Below are 18172 nucleotides of genomic sequence, written 5' to 3' on the forward strand. Positions count from 1 at the left end.
TTTTATGTCTATATAAACTTTGCCTTTAAACTGTTTCTGGTTGATTAACATCATAAATCTCCAGTCAGGCCATTCCTGGCTGGAACCGTTGCGCCTACGTTCTTTCGTTGTGTCCTAGTGTAATAGGAAATTAGCTTAATAGAACAAGCTTAAATATTATATTAAAACTGAAAACAAGAGGCAGGCTTTTCCTACAAATTTGCACATTAAATAAGATGAAAATTTGAATTCTAAACAGATATAAAGACACCTGTCATCAACTTGAAGTGTTGCGTATTTACTGTAGACGGAAATCGGCTTAAAAGTCGTTGTGTATTCTTAGAATCTATTGCATCAATTATGTCATTCACATATTGATATTTGTATTGTTTTAATATTATTTATTAAGCAGGATTTATAATATCAGTGAAAACATTATGTCCTTGTTTCAAACATGTATAACGGTGTTACTCAAATTGTGTAGGCGGAGTGGTTGTGGGAAAAGGGTCGATTACCTCTAACACTACCCACAGCCCGGCAACTCAAAATTAATAAGATATGGAAAATTAAATGTACATTACCAAGAAGCTAATATAAACTTCATTATAAAATACATTTCAATGATACGTACTAGGCGTATATCCGGCTTGGCGGGCCGCCGCGATTTGAAAAGTGGTTGCCTTTACAGAATCCTTTTTCAAAAATGGAATCAAAGTAAGCCTGAAGCCCTGCGAGTAGTTTAAGTTCTAGCTAGACTAAAAATAGTAAAAATATAAATATTTTGGCACATCTGGCGTTTCTGACGTATAATACAGGCGTCCGTAGTTTTCCGACACAAATATAAACGCCGACTGGTGGACGAACATAAAAAAGACAACAGACTGAGGGAAAGTCTAATTTGCAAGCTACAATTTAGTCAACACATTTTAATACATATAAACTTTATATAGGTCTAACCTTAATATCTTGTAATAAACATATACAGTACAAGGACGTTATATTTATCTTATTACGATATTCAGTTATTATAATGAGTCATGATAAAAACATTTGAGAATAAAAAGGCTCCTGAAATATGAATAGCATTTTTAATATTTTTCACAGGCCAACTTTAACAAATTTAAAGCTAGAAACCTTGCTAAAAGTAATCTTTTTTTGGCAAATATATTTTAGTAATCGTTTTTGGCAAATATAATTTAGTTATGTTCATTTTATTAGACCAAGTCGATAGATAGGGAACCTGTTGAACAAACTCTAGACAGGGTATAGCGGATATGAATGTTCGGGCAACAGAAAGAACACAACCCTTAAAACGTTAACATTTAGGCTACCGTATAATTGTGTTATAATCTGTTAGACATTTAGTTAGTAGGCCTAACGTAAACATTTTTTTTCATCTGAATTCTTCAATATCGATATTTCCGATAAGAAAAACAGAAACAATTTTCTAAGCACTTAAAGCCACTTATTTAGCATTTATATCCTCATCACGCAAGAACTTTTTCAAGGACTTGAATTAATCAATAAGAGGAAAAGAAGAGGTCAAAATGTAAGAGGTACGTTGTTGTACGTCTCGTTCTTTATTCGTACTATCCATAATTCAAAGTAAGTCGACCGAAAAATGTAATAACGTTGATGGCGCTGTTGCCATATTATGACTCTGATTTTTTGTTTTCTGTAACTGGAGTTTTCGAGTATAACCTTAAAAATAAATCTAAAAATGTCATTATACATCATTCATTACAGGCGCCACAACAAACTGTTACACAAAATAAGTCTCTATTCATGCCGTTCATTAATGGTTCTTAAATTGTGAATTGGTTCTTAAAATCGAAAATAGAGGAAAACATTTGAAAAAAATAAAAAATTCGTAAATCGATTGTAATATTATTAGATTCGATTTTATGCTTATGATATTTGTTTATCTGTTTCTTTATTTCTCAGGCATTGTTTAAATTGCCTTATACAAATAATAATCATAAGATTCGAACCTTTGATTTGGCGAATTTGTGGTAATTACAAATAGACAGACACATTATGCAATTAAAATGGGTTTTGAATCATAACAAATCGCTTGGGGGCGCTATTGTTCTAACAATAATGTCGTAGCGCCTCGATATAAAATAGAAATAAGTCACTGAATTTTAATATCTTTTCGTATTAAGCATATTTGAATACCTACCGGTATGGTACCATACATGTTCGACAATACAGTGTCACATATTTCTATTTAAAAAAAAACAATTATTAAAAAAAATAAAAATATCCGTCGAGGTTCGAACCCCAGCCGATAGCACTCAAAACTGAGCATTACCCATTACGCCACCAAGTACATGACTGAAAAACTGATAATAGTCTATTTATACGTGTATTACGTAATTGATCATTACGTCATAAATATCCTATTAACCTTGCTAAAACCAAAATGATCAGTTAGCTCAGTCGTCTGAGCGTCGTGTTAACAACACGTATGTCGTGGGTTCGATTCCCACGCTGGTCGGTGGAATAGAGTTAAGGCTATGCGAGTCACTGTGTTTGGGGTTCACAGATCATACGTCCCCCTTTCCACCACACATCATGAGGCGACAACATCAATGCATCTGGTGATGTGGTGGAAACGACCCCAAAAGGCTGTGGCAGGGCCTTAGTGCTGAGGCAGGGAGAGCACATTTACCATCTTTTTTTTGGCTCTCGTCAACTGCTTTGATGGTTTAAATTTTATGTTTAGCGCCCTCAATTTATTTTAATGTAAAAAAAAGGGAAAATTAATTCTCTTCGTTACGTGTTTAGAAGAGAATTAATTTTATCTCATCGTAGTTTGGTATGCCGTGCGTTTGTTATGCAAATGAGTGTGCACATGTGCTGTGGGAAAGATGGTATTGTTAGTCATTCGCGATCAACTCACAACACTGTTCAATTTTTATTTTGTTAATCTTTTACATTATAATTGTAATTCTACCGTTACACATTATAGTGTATTTTCAAATATCCGTTTCATGTACGATATTGTATTGTAGGCCTACTAATATGTTGTGAATAAAAGTTTATGGCAGAATAAATAAATAAATAAATATGTTTTAAGCAGATCTTCGAAATTGAAGTTTTTAAAACCCAACCTAAAATTCGCATCTGGATAGTTGAAATTTAACATTATAATTATCAAAGGTGATATAATAACTCCCAATTGTTTTCTAAATATTAAAATTAGTAGGTAGGCTTTTGTGTGCTAGCTCTGTTTGTATTGCATAATTTTGTTTTGTTGAATTACAGTCACGGCCGCGTGCATTGCATGGCTGGTCCTGAAGACTTTTATATTTCGTTTCATAATTTCCGGGGACTCAGCTTTCATTCTTAGCTCTGCCCAAATCATGGTGAGCTTAACAGGAGACTTAATATTTAATTTCATATTTCAATAAATATTTTTTTCAAAATTGTCTTTGCTCAGCCCCAATCATGGTGGGGTAGTGAAGACTCTTATATATCATGTTTCAAAATACTATAGTTGTCATTTCTGGGGACCTTGTAGCTATTTAAACACAGTTTGGTAAGCCCTGCGTTGTTATGCAAATGAGTTTGTGCAGGTGTAATGGGGAAGGATGGTATGTTAGTCATTCGCGGTCAAAACGCCTCACTGTTAAATTTTGATGCTGTTAATTATTTAAATTAGAAGATTTTTCAAATCATGTAAATAAAATATTTTCCGGGCGGGAAGTTAGCAGTTCCCCTCGTTTAATTTGCAAAAGTAATCTCGAAAAGAACTCTATGTGGAAAAGAAGCCCACCCAAGAGTACTAAAAATGAAGGAGCACATGGGCTTCTTTTCGAGGTTTTATGGCAGTATATTTAATGGAAAATAATGCCATGCAACTTTGTTTCTGATTTTAAGTTCCACTTGAAATTTACAATCTTCAAAATATCTCTCTTTCAAAATAAAAGAAAAACAATATTCATTATTTTCCATTTAAAAAAAAAATCCACTGGCGCCAAATTGGGTCCACTTGAGCACAATTTATTAATATACGAAAAGATTGAAACTTGAGTTACTTTATTTCTATTTTATATCACTGCTCCACTGGTACTAAATTGTGTCCACTTGAGAACAGTGTTTTATACGAAAAGATATTAAAATTTAGTGACTTTATTTCTATTTTATATCACTGTGCTCCACTGGGGCCAAATTGGGTCCACCTGAGCACATTGTATTAACATACGAAAAGATATAAAAATGTAGTGACTTTATTTCTATTTTATTTTTTTATTAAACCTTATTTTGTGAGGGTGGCCATAAACAGCATATGCAGACAGTCAAAAACATATATGAAAAAACGGATGAACTATGTCAAAAAAATATAAAAATATATAATATAGGGCCTATATGTACTTAAATACAAAAATATAGCCTACAATACTATACAAAACGTTGAGTTTTTTCTTTTGGGATTAAATATTTTTTTAGAGCAGACTTAAAATTATTTATTGTTACCGCATTTCTTAGTTTGGTGGGTATCAAATTCAGGTATGTTGGTGCTCTATAGATGAAGCTGTTCTTAAAAGTTTCAGTTTTAGGGAAAGGGACGACAAATTTCCTCTCACTGACACTTCGGGTACATCGATGATTTGGAATTCTGGCAAGACGCAGGGCAAAGTATTCCGGAGCAAGACCATTTGCAGGCCTGTAGGCAAGGCAGCCCAGTTGTAGATGCATGCCATCTTGGACTGTATGAAGATTTAAGGTGTTGTAAATGTTAGTTCGTGGTGTGAGAGGATGAGCTTTAGGGATAATGGAACGGAGTTTATTTACATGTAAAGAAAAAGATAAATTTGAATCAATGTGAATGCCAAGATGTTTCTGTTTGTCAGTTTGTGATATGGGTATATACGAAACGATATTAAAAGTAGTGACTTTTATTTCTATTTTATATCACTGTGCTACCCTGGTGCTAAATTGGGTCCACTTGAGCAGTTACCGTAGTACTATTTCTATTATTAAAGTTAATAAAGGCATAAATGGCGCTCCGTAGAGAAGTAGAGAATGCTCCAGTCGTTAGAATGACGCTCTGAATAATATACCTCATGTAGCGCCAAGAGGGAAGACATCTGATTGATGGTAAGATGTTTAGGACAGTTTGAAGTTTACGACAAGTAGAGATCAAAGAAGAAGAACAGAAGGTAGGTTGACGAAACTGTATAATGTATTATAATTATTATAGTAAAACGTACAGACAGGGAAAGCATTATAAACAGATATGCGACATTCATTTATTTAGTTTTCCTACCGTAACTAATTTTTTTTTAAATGCAGCTGTGATAAATAGTTATTTTGGTAGAGCGCCCTCTAATTTTAATTTATATATTCAAACAAACTTTGTAAATGTTCACAGGTAACTGTAAACATGATTTAAAATGTTACATATCTGGTCATATATTCAACACACATTCTCTAAAACAAACAAACAATTAATTAAAAATCGTAAAACGTACTCTGATATGATATATTTTAAGCCTTCTGAATGTGTGTGTTTGTTTCCTGATTACAAGTATGTTTGCTTGGTTCTCCTTCATGGTTAGTGGTCCATCATGTAGACAATAATGCAGTGATTGGTAATGACCGAAGGCTTACAGATCACTGAGACTATACCGTATTAATCGTCACCTGTAAGGCGACATATAAATATTATTAAGAAAACGTACGTACTTTGTAAATATTGTATTGTATAATTGTAGCCAGTTTTTCTCTCTCTGTGCTCTCCTCCTCCTGGATAAGTATACTTGTAGCCAGTTTTTCTCTCTGTGCTCTCCTCCTGGATAAGTATAATTGTAGCCAGTTTTTCTCTCTGTGCTCTCCTCCTGGATAAGTATAATTGTAGCCAGTTTTTCTCTCTGTGCTCTCCTCCTGGATAAGTATAATTGTAGCCAGTTTTTCTCTCTGTGCTCTCCTCCTGGATAAGTATAATTGTAGCCAGTTTTTCTCTCTGTGCTCTCCTCCTGGATAAGTATAATTGTAGCCAGTTTTTCTCTCTGTGCTCTCCTCCTGGATAAGTTAAACGACAATAATGCTCCTACATTATTTTTCTATTATTATCTACTCAACCCATTTTTTCTTTAAAGATGTATTGTCCCTTGAAACACAAAAAAATAAAGGTCAAAATATTCTAAATTTAAATTCTCCATATCAAAGTAATATTAAAGTTATTCACCTTAAGTTGAAAATTCAAGCCAAAAACAACAATTTTACGTAATTAACAGCTAAATTAATTTGATTACATTTCGTCTGGATAATCGTCCCGAGCGAAAGTAAACAATGATTTCAAACTATGAGTATACATTATGCATGATGCTAATTAGGATTGTTTACAACTCGTCACGGATGAGAAGGTGTTTTCACACAGATTGCGAGGAAGTTTTATGATTATGCATACAGAGTAGCCCAATAAGCGCGGTGCATTACGAAATATGTTTTGATAGAAAACTTTGACTGGAAGTCAAAGTTATTTTTTTAACCAAAAAACGTCTGTATTTCAGTTAAATGATTTTTTTTTTCAACTCATTTTTGGTGAAAATTAATAACTATTGTGATACTTCAAAATGACCCACTTTTTTTCGAAATCTTTTTTTTTTTTTTTTGGAATTTGACAAAGGGACAATACATCTTTAATTTATGTTTTTTTATGTAATAAATACAGTGTAAAAGGTTTTTTTTACCTTCACCTCTTTTGTTTTCTGCCTTTTTGGCAGGTTCATGCAATAGTACCACTATTTTCTGTATAAACTCAGTCTCACTTTCATGTTGACACAATGCTGGTCCATCCATTATGTAATTTAGTAACATTGTTATATTTCTATTGCGATGACATACATAACTTATTGATATTTTGTGTCTTTAATCATATTATTTTTCTGTTCTATTATGATTAAAGTGCCATGAAAAGGTGTAATCATTATAACTATAATCACATCTTCGGAAATATTTAAAGACACTAGACCTACGTTGTTTGACCTAATTTAAGGTCACACACTACTTTTATGTAAAAATAAATACCATACAAACAGTTAAAAATGTGAAAATTAAGTCGATTCTAATGATTGTAGCGGCCCGCAGTACAGTTGTACAGTACAGTTTTGTTCCTCCCACTGATGCCAGTCGCATCCAAGAGGCAGTCTTCTCTAGCATCCAAATATATGCTGGATCCGACTGTTGAAGGGCTTCCTTGACTGGGTTAGCTTCTTAGCTTGACTAGGATCGCACTGAAGGAGATTGATTAATTTGATCCATGGGTCACGATAGTATGGTTTTCGGGCTTGTGCAAAGAGCATTCGTTTTGTTAATGAGTTATTTGGTTCTCGACAGATATGGGCTACGTACTTACTATGTACGCTATAAATTCCATAAACGCACATCAAAGAAGAGAAATGACTTGGTTTAATGTTTTTAAAGTTATATATAGGCCTATATGCATTATTTTTACAAAACGTCAACAATTGCAGGTCTAGTGTCTTTTAGCTTTAACAACGACAATAATAAGATACTGAAGCCAGATATTGTATTCCAGTTTTCATATTTATTATAATCAATATACATTAACCCTGCATCTCAAGGTTGTTTGTCTGTAAATATTTTATACAACTTTCTTGCCTCATGGAGGTTTCTTCCACGAGTTCCAAGTTTTACACTATATGTAGGCCTAGAGTTGTTTTACAAATCCAATTATAATTATATTCTTCTTTACGTATTTAAGATTTTAATTACATCTTTTTGACGCAGAACTACACAGGGCCGTTACCAGAGAAACATGCATGTGAGGCCTTTTATGATTCAAATTATTAGTATAAAGCTTGGTTCCCCCTAGAGACGTAACACAAGGACGTAACGCAACGTAAGTTAGTTGACCAATGACAAGCGATGGATTATTCAAACTGATGCTTGCCATTTGTCAACATGCTTGCGTTTCGTTTACGTCCTTGCGTTACGTCCTTGCGTTACGTCCTAGTGGGAACCAAGCTTTAGAGTCTACTTGTGGTAGTGATTTTTTTTTATTGATAAATTAATTCGACCAATTCGTTAAAGATATTATTAGTTCGGTATATCAGAGAAGAGTAAAATTACTCTTACATGGGTATATTGCTTCGGATTTTGTAATTACTATTTTTAAAGAAATAACTAATTTCAATAACGGTAAAGAAAACTTAAGCAGTAATTAAAACATAAACTAATGATAATGTCAAATTATCCAGTAAGTAAAACATGTTCATTGAATGGACACTTTTCAGAACAGAAAACCTTATAAAACGTAGTAAATAAACTGTAATGTTACATTAACGTAACTTTAATAACTTAACGATTTTATTATAAAGTTTTTACTAACAAAAACTTTTAACGTAATTAGGCCCAATGAGGCAATAATTAAACTGAAAGAATAACTATAGAGAGGTAAGTAGGCCTACACTTCTTATAAATAACCGTAATGTAACGAAACTTTAATAACGTTAATAACAAAATGAAGAACGTAATAAAAGCAATGAAACGAATAATACCTAATAATCTTATAACAGAAAGTTGGATACCTTTCTTTATAATAAACGTAACGTAAAAATGAAGAAATTCTTATATTATATAATATATATTTAGTTTTTTTCCTTATTTCTTTTATGATACATTTAATGTAATTTCTTAGACAAATGTCACCATGTCAAAGGTTAAATATCACACATGATTATTTACATTTCATACGATTTTTTTTATACAATTAAATACAAAACCATGATTTTTGTTTAATAAAAAAATTCTTTATGTACATATCAGCTCTAAGATATTATATACAAATTTAAGATAATTACAAAGGGGATTTTCTTAATTACATAAGTTACAAGAGAGTACAAACTATGCTAGGCTTTATTGAACTATTAAGTCCCTTAAAACGTCAGTGTGACCTTTGTTCTTGTCTGTTGTCGTCTCTGAAAAAGAGTCAATTTCATAGACTTCTTTACTGCTACCAACTACTATTCTTATTGGTGATTCTTTCTTGCTTTCTTCAGTTGGTTTTGTTGTTTGTGTTTCCTTATTTTTTACTGCCTGGCAGTAGTGGAGGCGTAACTGGGGATTCGGGTTACGTTTACAAGCTAGGCCTTCTCCACAATCACACCGTTGAAACAAATCTATTGAACTTCGCTTCTTTGTACACACATCGTCCTCTACCAGAATCTTTTTACAGATTTTTGACCAATAGTGTTGTGCACAACAGAGACCTACGTCACATTCAATTGAACTTTGACAGCGATCATCTTCTTGAACTAAAATCAAATATAAAATAAAAATTAGTTAATCAGTGTGTATATACTGTACAGTACTTCAACATAAAGCAAATTCAAAATTGTATAAAAAAGTTGTATAAAAGTTATATCGGTGTACACGAAAGGAACACATTTTTAAAATCATCGCATCAACTTGTTAACTGAACTTTTTACTTGCGCCCTCTATTATTAATCGTTACACGTACATTACGCACCTGGTACTTGCAGCAAAATAATAATCGATTCAGAAACATACTTCACTTACGTCTAAACATATTTGCTTTTGTGTCTTGAGCAATACTCTCTTCATCGACGACAGGTTCGAATCTTGAGTTAGCTGATACTTTCTTTGAACGACAAACACCGTCTACGCATTCGTTACCGCGGCAACACATTTCATTTCTATGACAACGGCGTCCTGGTTTCCTACAGGGCAAACATGACTTGTGGCCCTCTCCACCATGGCAGAATTCCCTCTTTTCACAAGAATTGTCATTAGTGCATAAAACCTGAATTAGAAAAAAAAAAGTGAAATTCAGATAATTAACGGAATTAGGCCTACTGATAATAAATAACTTATGTACTGCATTACACAATATTATGGTTTACAAAACGTTGCTAGTTAATTTAATTTATCTCAGAATGTATAACAAATCAATATTATGTACGGATGACTTATAGAAAATGAGGACATTGTTTATGTCAACTATTCTAGAAACAAATTCGGATAGTAATACGACCACGTGCAAAAGACTAATAGGCCAAAGGCAGAAGTGCGCCAGTTTGATCAACCTAAATATTCAATTAATAACGGTATTTACCATGTTACAACGCAAGCATTGAAGTTGTAACAAAGTTGCCGACCATGGATTACTGCGTTTAAAATGCGTGAAAGGTGCAACAGCGTGTTCTGAACTCAAAATGATCGTAAACGATTACGTCATAACGATTTCAAAGGAATAAACTAAACTTAGTATAGCCTCCATGATAATACAACCCAACTGTTAAATAGGTAAATGTTAAAATATTACTGCTGTTATTGGCTTCGAATGATAGCTTTGTCTTTAAATGGTGGAGAAATACAAAGGATTTGACGAAATCCACAAGCCGATAAAAATAAACAACTATTAGTAAAAGTCTAATTTAGCGTAAAGACTACAAATATGTAAACGATTTTGTTTGTTGTTGTTTACCACAGAGGCGGAGAATACTTCCTCATCAAAAATATTGCGAGTTTTGGAGAAAGGAAAGGGTAGACTCTCCCCTTTGGGAACTCCTATTCAGGGAACACCCTTATTATAATATTTTTTTACTGTAATTTTTTAAAATTTTAACTCACACTTTCTGCTTTTATTCTTTTATTGCAGTTTTGTATCTTTTAAACTCCATTTTAAGTGTATTTTACTCGTTGTCTTGATGATTTTGACCAAATGAATGAATGAATGAATGAGGAAACTTTACCTTGAAACGAATGTTGGACAATGTTTTCTACGGCCAGCCTTTTGTTGGATCACGAATATGTCCCCGCAATGATTCTATATTTACGTGGTGAATGTCACTAAAAATAAATGTTGGTTTACAAGAGGTAACATTCCATGTACCCACATTCATTGTGTTACTTTTAAATCATAAATAACAAAATTTGTGTATTGAACCAAAATCGTTAAGATTTATGATTTCACTCCAAGTTTACATAGTGTCTTAGAACAGGTTATTTGTGCAATTGTAATTTGATATATTTTTAGTTAATTCTGACGATGAATGAATAGCAGTGAGTTAAAATCAAGTTTGTATATTAACTGTTTTCAAATAACCTTTTATTTCTCTATTTAAAACCGATCAAAATGCGTTTACTTTTACGCCACGTGGGTCGTAAATACGCGGCGTTTAGTTTGCTGAGCCACTTGGATGCAACGCAAAGACACGTATGCATACCTCGAGTAAATTAAACAGTTACGCGCGATGCGTATATCATCCGAACTGTGCTTTACTTGTCATTGGTCAACTCATTCGCCTACGTCATTGTTGCGTCTAGTGGGAACCATGTTCTATCATTGTATATATTGCAACGATTACGTCTTTAATGGCCGACCGACTGCTTTGAAGGGCATGACTGGCTCCGATAGTATCTCAACGAATATGTTGTGTTTAAGTTTCTGGCTGAATAGGCATTCCGAGGTGGCAGTTCGTAATAAACCATACATCGTTTGTTTAAGAAATACAGGCACGTGACGGTTATGCGCCATTTACCTTCTTCGAGCTTCTTTGATCTTCGCCGCTTTTTTGAGTGGATAACATATCGGCGGTATACTTACAGGAACAAACGGTTCAAAGTGTGACCATTTACTAGACAATTCGATATTTTTTCGTTCAATTTATTAATAAACTAATGCTATTGGTAATGAATATCCGTAGAAGCAATACCACCTTTCGCCCAAATGGTGCCCACGTCGCGATTGAGTTCGCCATAGGTGCACATTTGTCAATCGTTGTGTTTGTTGACTTATGTTACTTTCCTGGTAAAGTGTTTCAGGAGCCCCACTTAACAAATCGAATGTTAAAACGTCCATCATGTCAGTATTTATAACACAACTAAACTGTGTTAAAATGTTTTTAAAGGAGGTGCATGTATGTATGTATGTCTGTAAATGTATTTCCCGGCTCCCTTTTCTTCTGCGATATAGGCCTACCCTCTGCGGGTCCTCCTCTACTGCCAGAGCATGACACGGTTCACTTGAAAAGATATGTCTTTACATTAATTGCTTTTTAAAACGCATTCAAATAAAAATGGACAATCTTCTCGGAGATATGTCAACTGTCAAAACTTAATAGACTTTAAATAATGTCGGCTTTTAAGGTAATGTTTCATGAAAGAGAATCCATGGTAGGTGGAAGTAGTCAGTTATGAAAATAAACACGCCTGCGGTATTAGTGAAAATGAAAATGGCTCATAGGTTAAATGCAGGTGTAACGCTCACCTTCATTTGACGTTTATCCCGCCACGAATTCTCGTTTTTTTGCCATCAATATTATCGTTTACCATCAAGCAAGTTTAAACGTTGACTGTGTTATGTGAACACGATTAAATGCGGGCACACGCTCAGTCGGGGGACCGTTTTAGTTAAATTAAGACGAGTGATCTTCGCAGCATGAGTAAACTATTTGTCGGTTTTGAGGACGTTACTTAAACGCCGCGCACCGTGGGACTCCGCTGGGATGTATTAAGTTAAAATCTATAGACTATTTGAAGTGCAATTGGCCAATGCGGAGCGCAGCTGGACCGGTGCGACTCGTTTCTCTGGCTTGGTGGTACTTAATTACCGTCTTAGTTTGTAAGACCAATTGATTATGCTAAGAAATAAAATCATTATTTAAAACCGAATTGCGGCTTTTAACTAAACATCGATGAGACCAAAGGAATAGTTAAAACATTTTCAAGTTACATCTTGATCACGTAGCATGGTGTTTTAAATCTATCTAAAATGTTAATTAGTTTTGACTGGTTAAATAAACATATGAAATATAGACATATTGATGGAGTAGATTGTTTCACAGACATGTCAGAATGCATCCCTTAAAACAACCCGAGGGCTAAACACAGGCTGAAATGTTAATAAAGTATTATGATATAAGTATTATATTGACATCAAAACATCTCCCGTAGAGGAAAGATGCACGAGCAGTGCGATTCGAAGAAAGTAAAGACATGCCGATAAGTACGGTATCACGTATTAACGGATGGCACAACACGGGCAAGTTTATCAACCGATATACGCGTAACACGTAAGAGGTATGGAACGCCACAGGGGTCTGAATTAATAAATAACTGCAATGTACACACTCTAAACAGACTAAATAGAATTTGAAAATTGAAACCGGAATTATAAAGACAAATGACGACTGTTCACGTGCACTCGACTTTCTGTATACAGTTGCCTACAGTAATAAATATAAATCAACCTAAAATCGGTAAACATTGATATATCCGTTTCTCTATCTAACAGATAATCTCATGTTTATACATATAAACTGTACCAGGCGGCTCACATTTTTCATGCATAATTGATTTGTTGTTTCTTTTTTTTACATCACGTTTAAGATCACCAATTATACTACCTGATATTTGGGACGCAACACCTTTGCTTTGAAGTCGTCCCGATTGCGGACCTTTGAGTAATTTTTATAAAAATAAACAGTGGGCCTAGACTGTCAAATTGGGGCCTAAAAACAAATATTACACCTCTATCAAACGATCGTCTCGCTGCAAGACGGCGTTATACAATATTCATCAATCAAGAATATACACCTTTTTCTTCAGTGAATTATCGTTATCAGGATCACATATACACCAACAATGAGCAATATCACGATCTTTGTCGTCTGATGGCGGAACCTTTTGAAGATGTTGTCTTAGCAAAGAACAGAAGTCAATCGTGTTATACACGCCTGGATGCGGCACTAACGTTCTCGCCCTGTCGGCTACTTGTTCTGTCCTTTGCGCCCGGTACCGAAACACAGGTTACGTAGTCGACTGGAAAATCGTTCTTTGAGTACCGTCGGCATGCCAGTAGAAATTGTAACGTTCTGGTGATTATTGCCGGACAAAAGGCGTAAAACTGAACACAATGCTTCTTTTCTGGATTAATTTAGATTACAAGACAAATTTTGCTAAGCTATCCTTACGTAAACAACATTCGTAAATAGCTAAACACTCAACAATGAATCGTACTTAATGTGTTTACGTAAAGTATTTAAAAGATACTGCTGTGGTGGAAATTATGTTCAGTTAAGACCTCAAACATAGATTCAATATTTGTCCACTGAATGTTAATAATATTTAGCCTTATTTACTAAATACAAGCCGACACTAGAAAACTTTTCCGATTTTTGGTTAAGAGTTTGCTTAACTTTGCAAACTAAAGTTTGCTTTAGTGAGACTTCTGCAAACTTGGAAATTGTTTGTGCCAACAAATTGCCAGTGCAGTACATGTTTAAATCTATCAACCCGAAGACTAGTTTGAACGTCATGTTTAAGTGTCTAGTACAAACTGCCAGGTATCTTTACAATGTATTTGCGCAAAATACAAAAAGCAACGAAAATGCTGATGCGCTCGACACGGGTAAATTAAATTTCCGTCACCACGATCATAAAAGTACAATTTCTTCATCGATGACAAATCCAAGTTCATTTTTCAAGGTCCTGTAACATGAAAGGTACCGACATGCCATTGACTATCAATTATACTTATACTATTGTCTTTTTACGAGTATTTAACCATTGATCAATGCAACTGAAATGAAATACAATGTACACGTTGTAACGCTATCGTGATAACTACTCAGGATATCCAATAGGCCTATCAAAAATGAGCATTGGAATTCGCTTTTTAAAAATTGTATTATGCGTGCGTAATATTTGTGTACGCGTAATTACGTGGTACATTGTTATGGTCCGTACTTAATGCGGTTACGAGTGTGCAGTGACTCTCGAAATTGTTTACCCCCACTAAAGCTTGGTTTCCACTTGACCGCAATACAAGGGACGTAAGCGCGCCGCAATTAACAATCACGACGCGATGGCTCATCCAAACTGTCACTGTTATGTCCAAGTGGGAACAACGCTTAAGTAGGCACATTTAGCGTTAGCAGATTATATATATATATATATATATATATATATATATATATATATATATATAAATCAATGATGTTGCGTAGCACTGTGTAAATTTTATATAAATCATACTGTAAATTATAGAAACAGTGCTCATATTCGGAACATGATCTCATAATCGCGTCGAGCATAGCTCATTGGCGAAAGTTCCGTATTTTTTTAGTTGTCGCCAGAGACATTTTTTCATACAACTAAAAAAATACGGAACTCTCGCCAATGAGCTATGCTCGACGCGATTATGAGATCATGTTCCGAATATGAGCACTGTTTCTATAATTTACAGTATGATTTATATATATATATATATATATATATATATATATATATATATATATATATATATATATATATGACTTTATCCAAATTCCCTCACTTGCACTGATGAAGGGCTAGTGTTGTCCGAAAGCTCTGCTAACTTTTCTGGCTGTTTACTTTATCGTTTTGATTTTTTTTTTATCTCCATTGAGATCCAGCCACTGATACCCACAGCATTGTCATTTTTTCAGTAATTTGCCTTTGGATTTATATATTTATATATATATCAAAATATTCTTCTATTTGTATGATGTTGAATACATACACCTATACGGGTTACTTGCAATGAACAGTATAATGCAACCGACATGTTTTATGTCCTCAAACATCGGGGAAATGCAAAAATGTCGGCGGTGTTCAAAGGGCTTTTAATAACAAGTTAGGATTTTAAGAAGTTAGATTGTTTACGTCCTATTTTCATTCACTAAATGAACTTTGTCTAAAAGCACAATGGCCTAAATTTAAGCTCCTGGGAGAATTCAAACATTGTCTGAACCTTCAGCAGGTGAAAAATCAGGACTCATTAATTCGACTCTTGTAGAGTGCCGAACAAATAAAAACAGAAAATAACAAACACCGCCTTTTATTCTTTCTTCTGAAAATAATAGATAAATACTTGCCATTGATTGGAAAAGTATAGAGAAATATTATTTGTATCTGGACAATTAGCTATAAAGTAGAACTATTATGATATATTTCATTGATGTGCACGTTACTATTCCGCAAAGCAATAATGGTACCAGGTAGGTAGTGGTAAGTGGGCCTACTGCTACAATTTGGTATTCAAATAATTGTAATTCTTACAGTACTCAAAGAAAAATGACCTGACCAACAAAGAATTGTGCTTTTAGAATTTAAATTTTTGTTAGTGAATGAATCTAACTTCTATTTGGGCTCATGCCTATTACTTGCTCCTGGCAAGATGAAATGTAAAACGTACTTTTAAAAACTTTTGCCGAATAAATATTAATATTATTATTAATAATTATATTTGTAGATTAATGTGATAACTAAACAAAATTACTTTGAAGTAGTAACTTATGTTCATGCATTTACGGGCTGATTTATGGGGCGGCCAAATGTAGATTAGCATACGCCCTCTATAATATATAGTACTGAAATAGGCCAAACGATTTTAATTTTACTATTTTCAACAAAAGCAGTAATATTTTAGTTTGCAAAAAGTTAACCATTCTTTCTCGTTAAAACAAAAATGTTATAATGATAACCTAGTTATAGATACCCTTCAATTCTTCAATCTTTCAATTAAAAACCTATATTATAAAACGTATATCATATTTAAGAGATACAGAGTGAGTAATACAAAGGAAGTATTACGACGATTCCTTAATTATTATATACACAATAATAGAGAGAAAAAGGAAATGTTCGCTTGTTTCCGGACTCTCCTTTAGAAAGGCGACAGTCCTTAAATTGTGTTTACGACACCTGTATTGTCGTGCGCACGTATCGGGTTCATCAGAAGACTTGAAATACTCATGACAAATTGTGTGTAGCCAAGCGTGAAAAACAAATGAATTTGTTTTCCAATAGACAAGTAGTAGTACTGTATACAGTACAGCATTAAATGCAATTCCAGATATTGTTAAGCATATGGCCCATGGGAATAGTTCACGATAATAAATTAATTGCTTTTAAACCTATTTATTCAATATAATTACATATATTTAATATTCTGTAGGCCTAATAAATCGAACATGATTTGCTATTTTCGTGTACGAGGCCGGGACGATTCGGCCCTGCTGAGAGGATTCGGCCCACTTTTGGTGGGACGATTCGGCCCACTTTTAGTGGGACGATTCAGCCCACTTTTGGGCCGAAACAAATTCATATCCAAAGTCAATGTAGATGCAATCAATAATGACTGACCTTTTTTTTTATGTTATTAATGTCAATACAAAATAATAAATATCCAAAATACTTACAAGTGTCCTTTCAAATACTGTTGGCCTATCTGTGTCTGCACCCCCTGCTCTATTTTCTTGTGACTGTGTCCTTACGGATTGTTTACCATTGCGATGACGTCTGCGAGTGGAAGATCCCCCAGGAACGTACACCCCTTGTGAAGGCAACGACACAGCTACACACACAACCAAAACAGACAATATACTCTGAGATAACACACACATTTTGAAGAAAGTGAAAATGTTTCTATAAACAAAAATAAAATCCTTAACGAAATTTCCAGCTAGTCGATTCGCTATTCCAACTGTCAATATTTCATATAGCTAGCAGACAGTGTTGATTCATATATTAGTCCTCTGATGGTGGGGTATCACAAGAGTAACACTACTCGTGTGTTGTGTTTCGTTCGAAGTAAATGTCAATAATAAAGTGAAGTGCTAACTCTCTGTAGTATTTATATAGAACCGCTTAGCTACTGTCCGTCATCAGTAAAAATGAGAACTTCATTGCACTACTACTCTACTATATACCGCTGTTTGACACCCGTGGGATTAATTACATGTTCTTTATGCTTGCCTTCTGAAAACATAAGAGAGTCGCCGACAAAGAGAGCCGAAATGCCTGCTAATTGGTTAAAACCTTTAAAGTACACACGGCGTAACGAGAACAGTTGACCAATCAGAGACCGACAAACTTATAGTAACTTAAGGGGTTAGGGTTGAGTGGTTTCGGAAGATGAAATTTTGTGTTGGACATTGCGAGCAGGTCTGCGATGGGGATAGGATGCCAATCGATCACTGGTGCGTAAACATTAAAATATCGGTTTCCTAACGGGGACGTTTTCATCTATTCCCCTATTGTCTTATCGCCAATTTGGGCCTAACGTGTCGCTCGATAAAAGTTACTGGCTCCTGACATTATAAACTTGTTTTTTTCTTCGAAGTTCGCCGGCTGGAGTTCCCACGAACATTGGACGACATAACTCGAACAA

General features: G+C 34.3%; 1 protein-coding gene across 1 annotated transcript; it reads right to left on the reverse strand.

Moving 5' to 3' along the window:
• Positions 1–7528: 7528 nt before the first annotated feature.
• On the reverse strand, positions 7529–17708 carry LOC140051159 (dickkopf-related protein 4-like). The gene is made up of 3 exons (XM_072096291.1): positions 17202–17708; positions 9532–9775; positions 7529–9266 (listed from the first exon to the last, which is right to left on the reverse strand). The coding sequence occupies exons 1-3, from the start codon at positions 17403–17405 to the stop codon at positions 8869–8871; spliced, it is 846 nt and encodes a 281-aa protein (XP_071952392.1). The 5' UTR covers positions 17406–17708; the 3' UTR covers positions 7529–8868.
• Positions 17709–18172: the final 464 nt, after the last annotated feature.

The sequence above is a fragment of the Antedon mediterranea genome, chromosome 6 (genome assembly GCF_964355755.1).
Source record: "Antedon mediterranea chromosome 6, ecAntMedi1.1, whole genome shotgun sequence".
NCBI lineage: Eukaryota > Metazoa > Echinodermata > Crinoidea > Comatulida > Antedonidae > Antedon > Antedon mediterranea.

What these genes read in the sequence shown, in the direction of transcription:
- LOC140051159 (XM_072096291.1), bottom strand. Translation starts at nt 17,405, where the DNA reads ATGTGTGTGTTATCTCAGAGTATATTGTCTGTTTTGGTTGTGTGTGTA. An exon ending in CAGTATTTGAAAGGACACTT is followed by an intron (nt 9,776 to 17,201) that starts GTAAGTATTTTG and finishes TTTCTAATTCAG; the next exon opens with GTTTTATGCACTAATGACAA. An exon ending in AAAAGCAAATATGTTTAGAC is followed by an intron (nt 9,267 to 9,531) that starts GTAAGTGAAGTA and finishes ATTTGATTTTAG; the next exon opens with TTCAAGAAGATGATCGCTGT.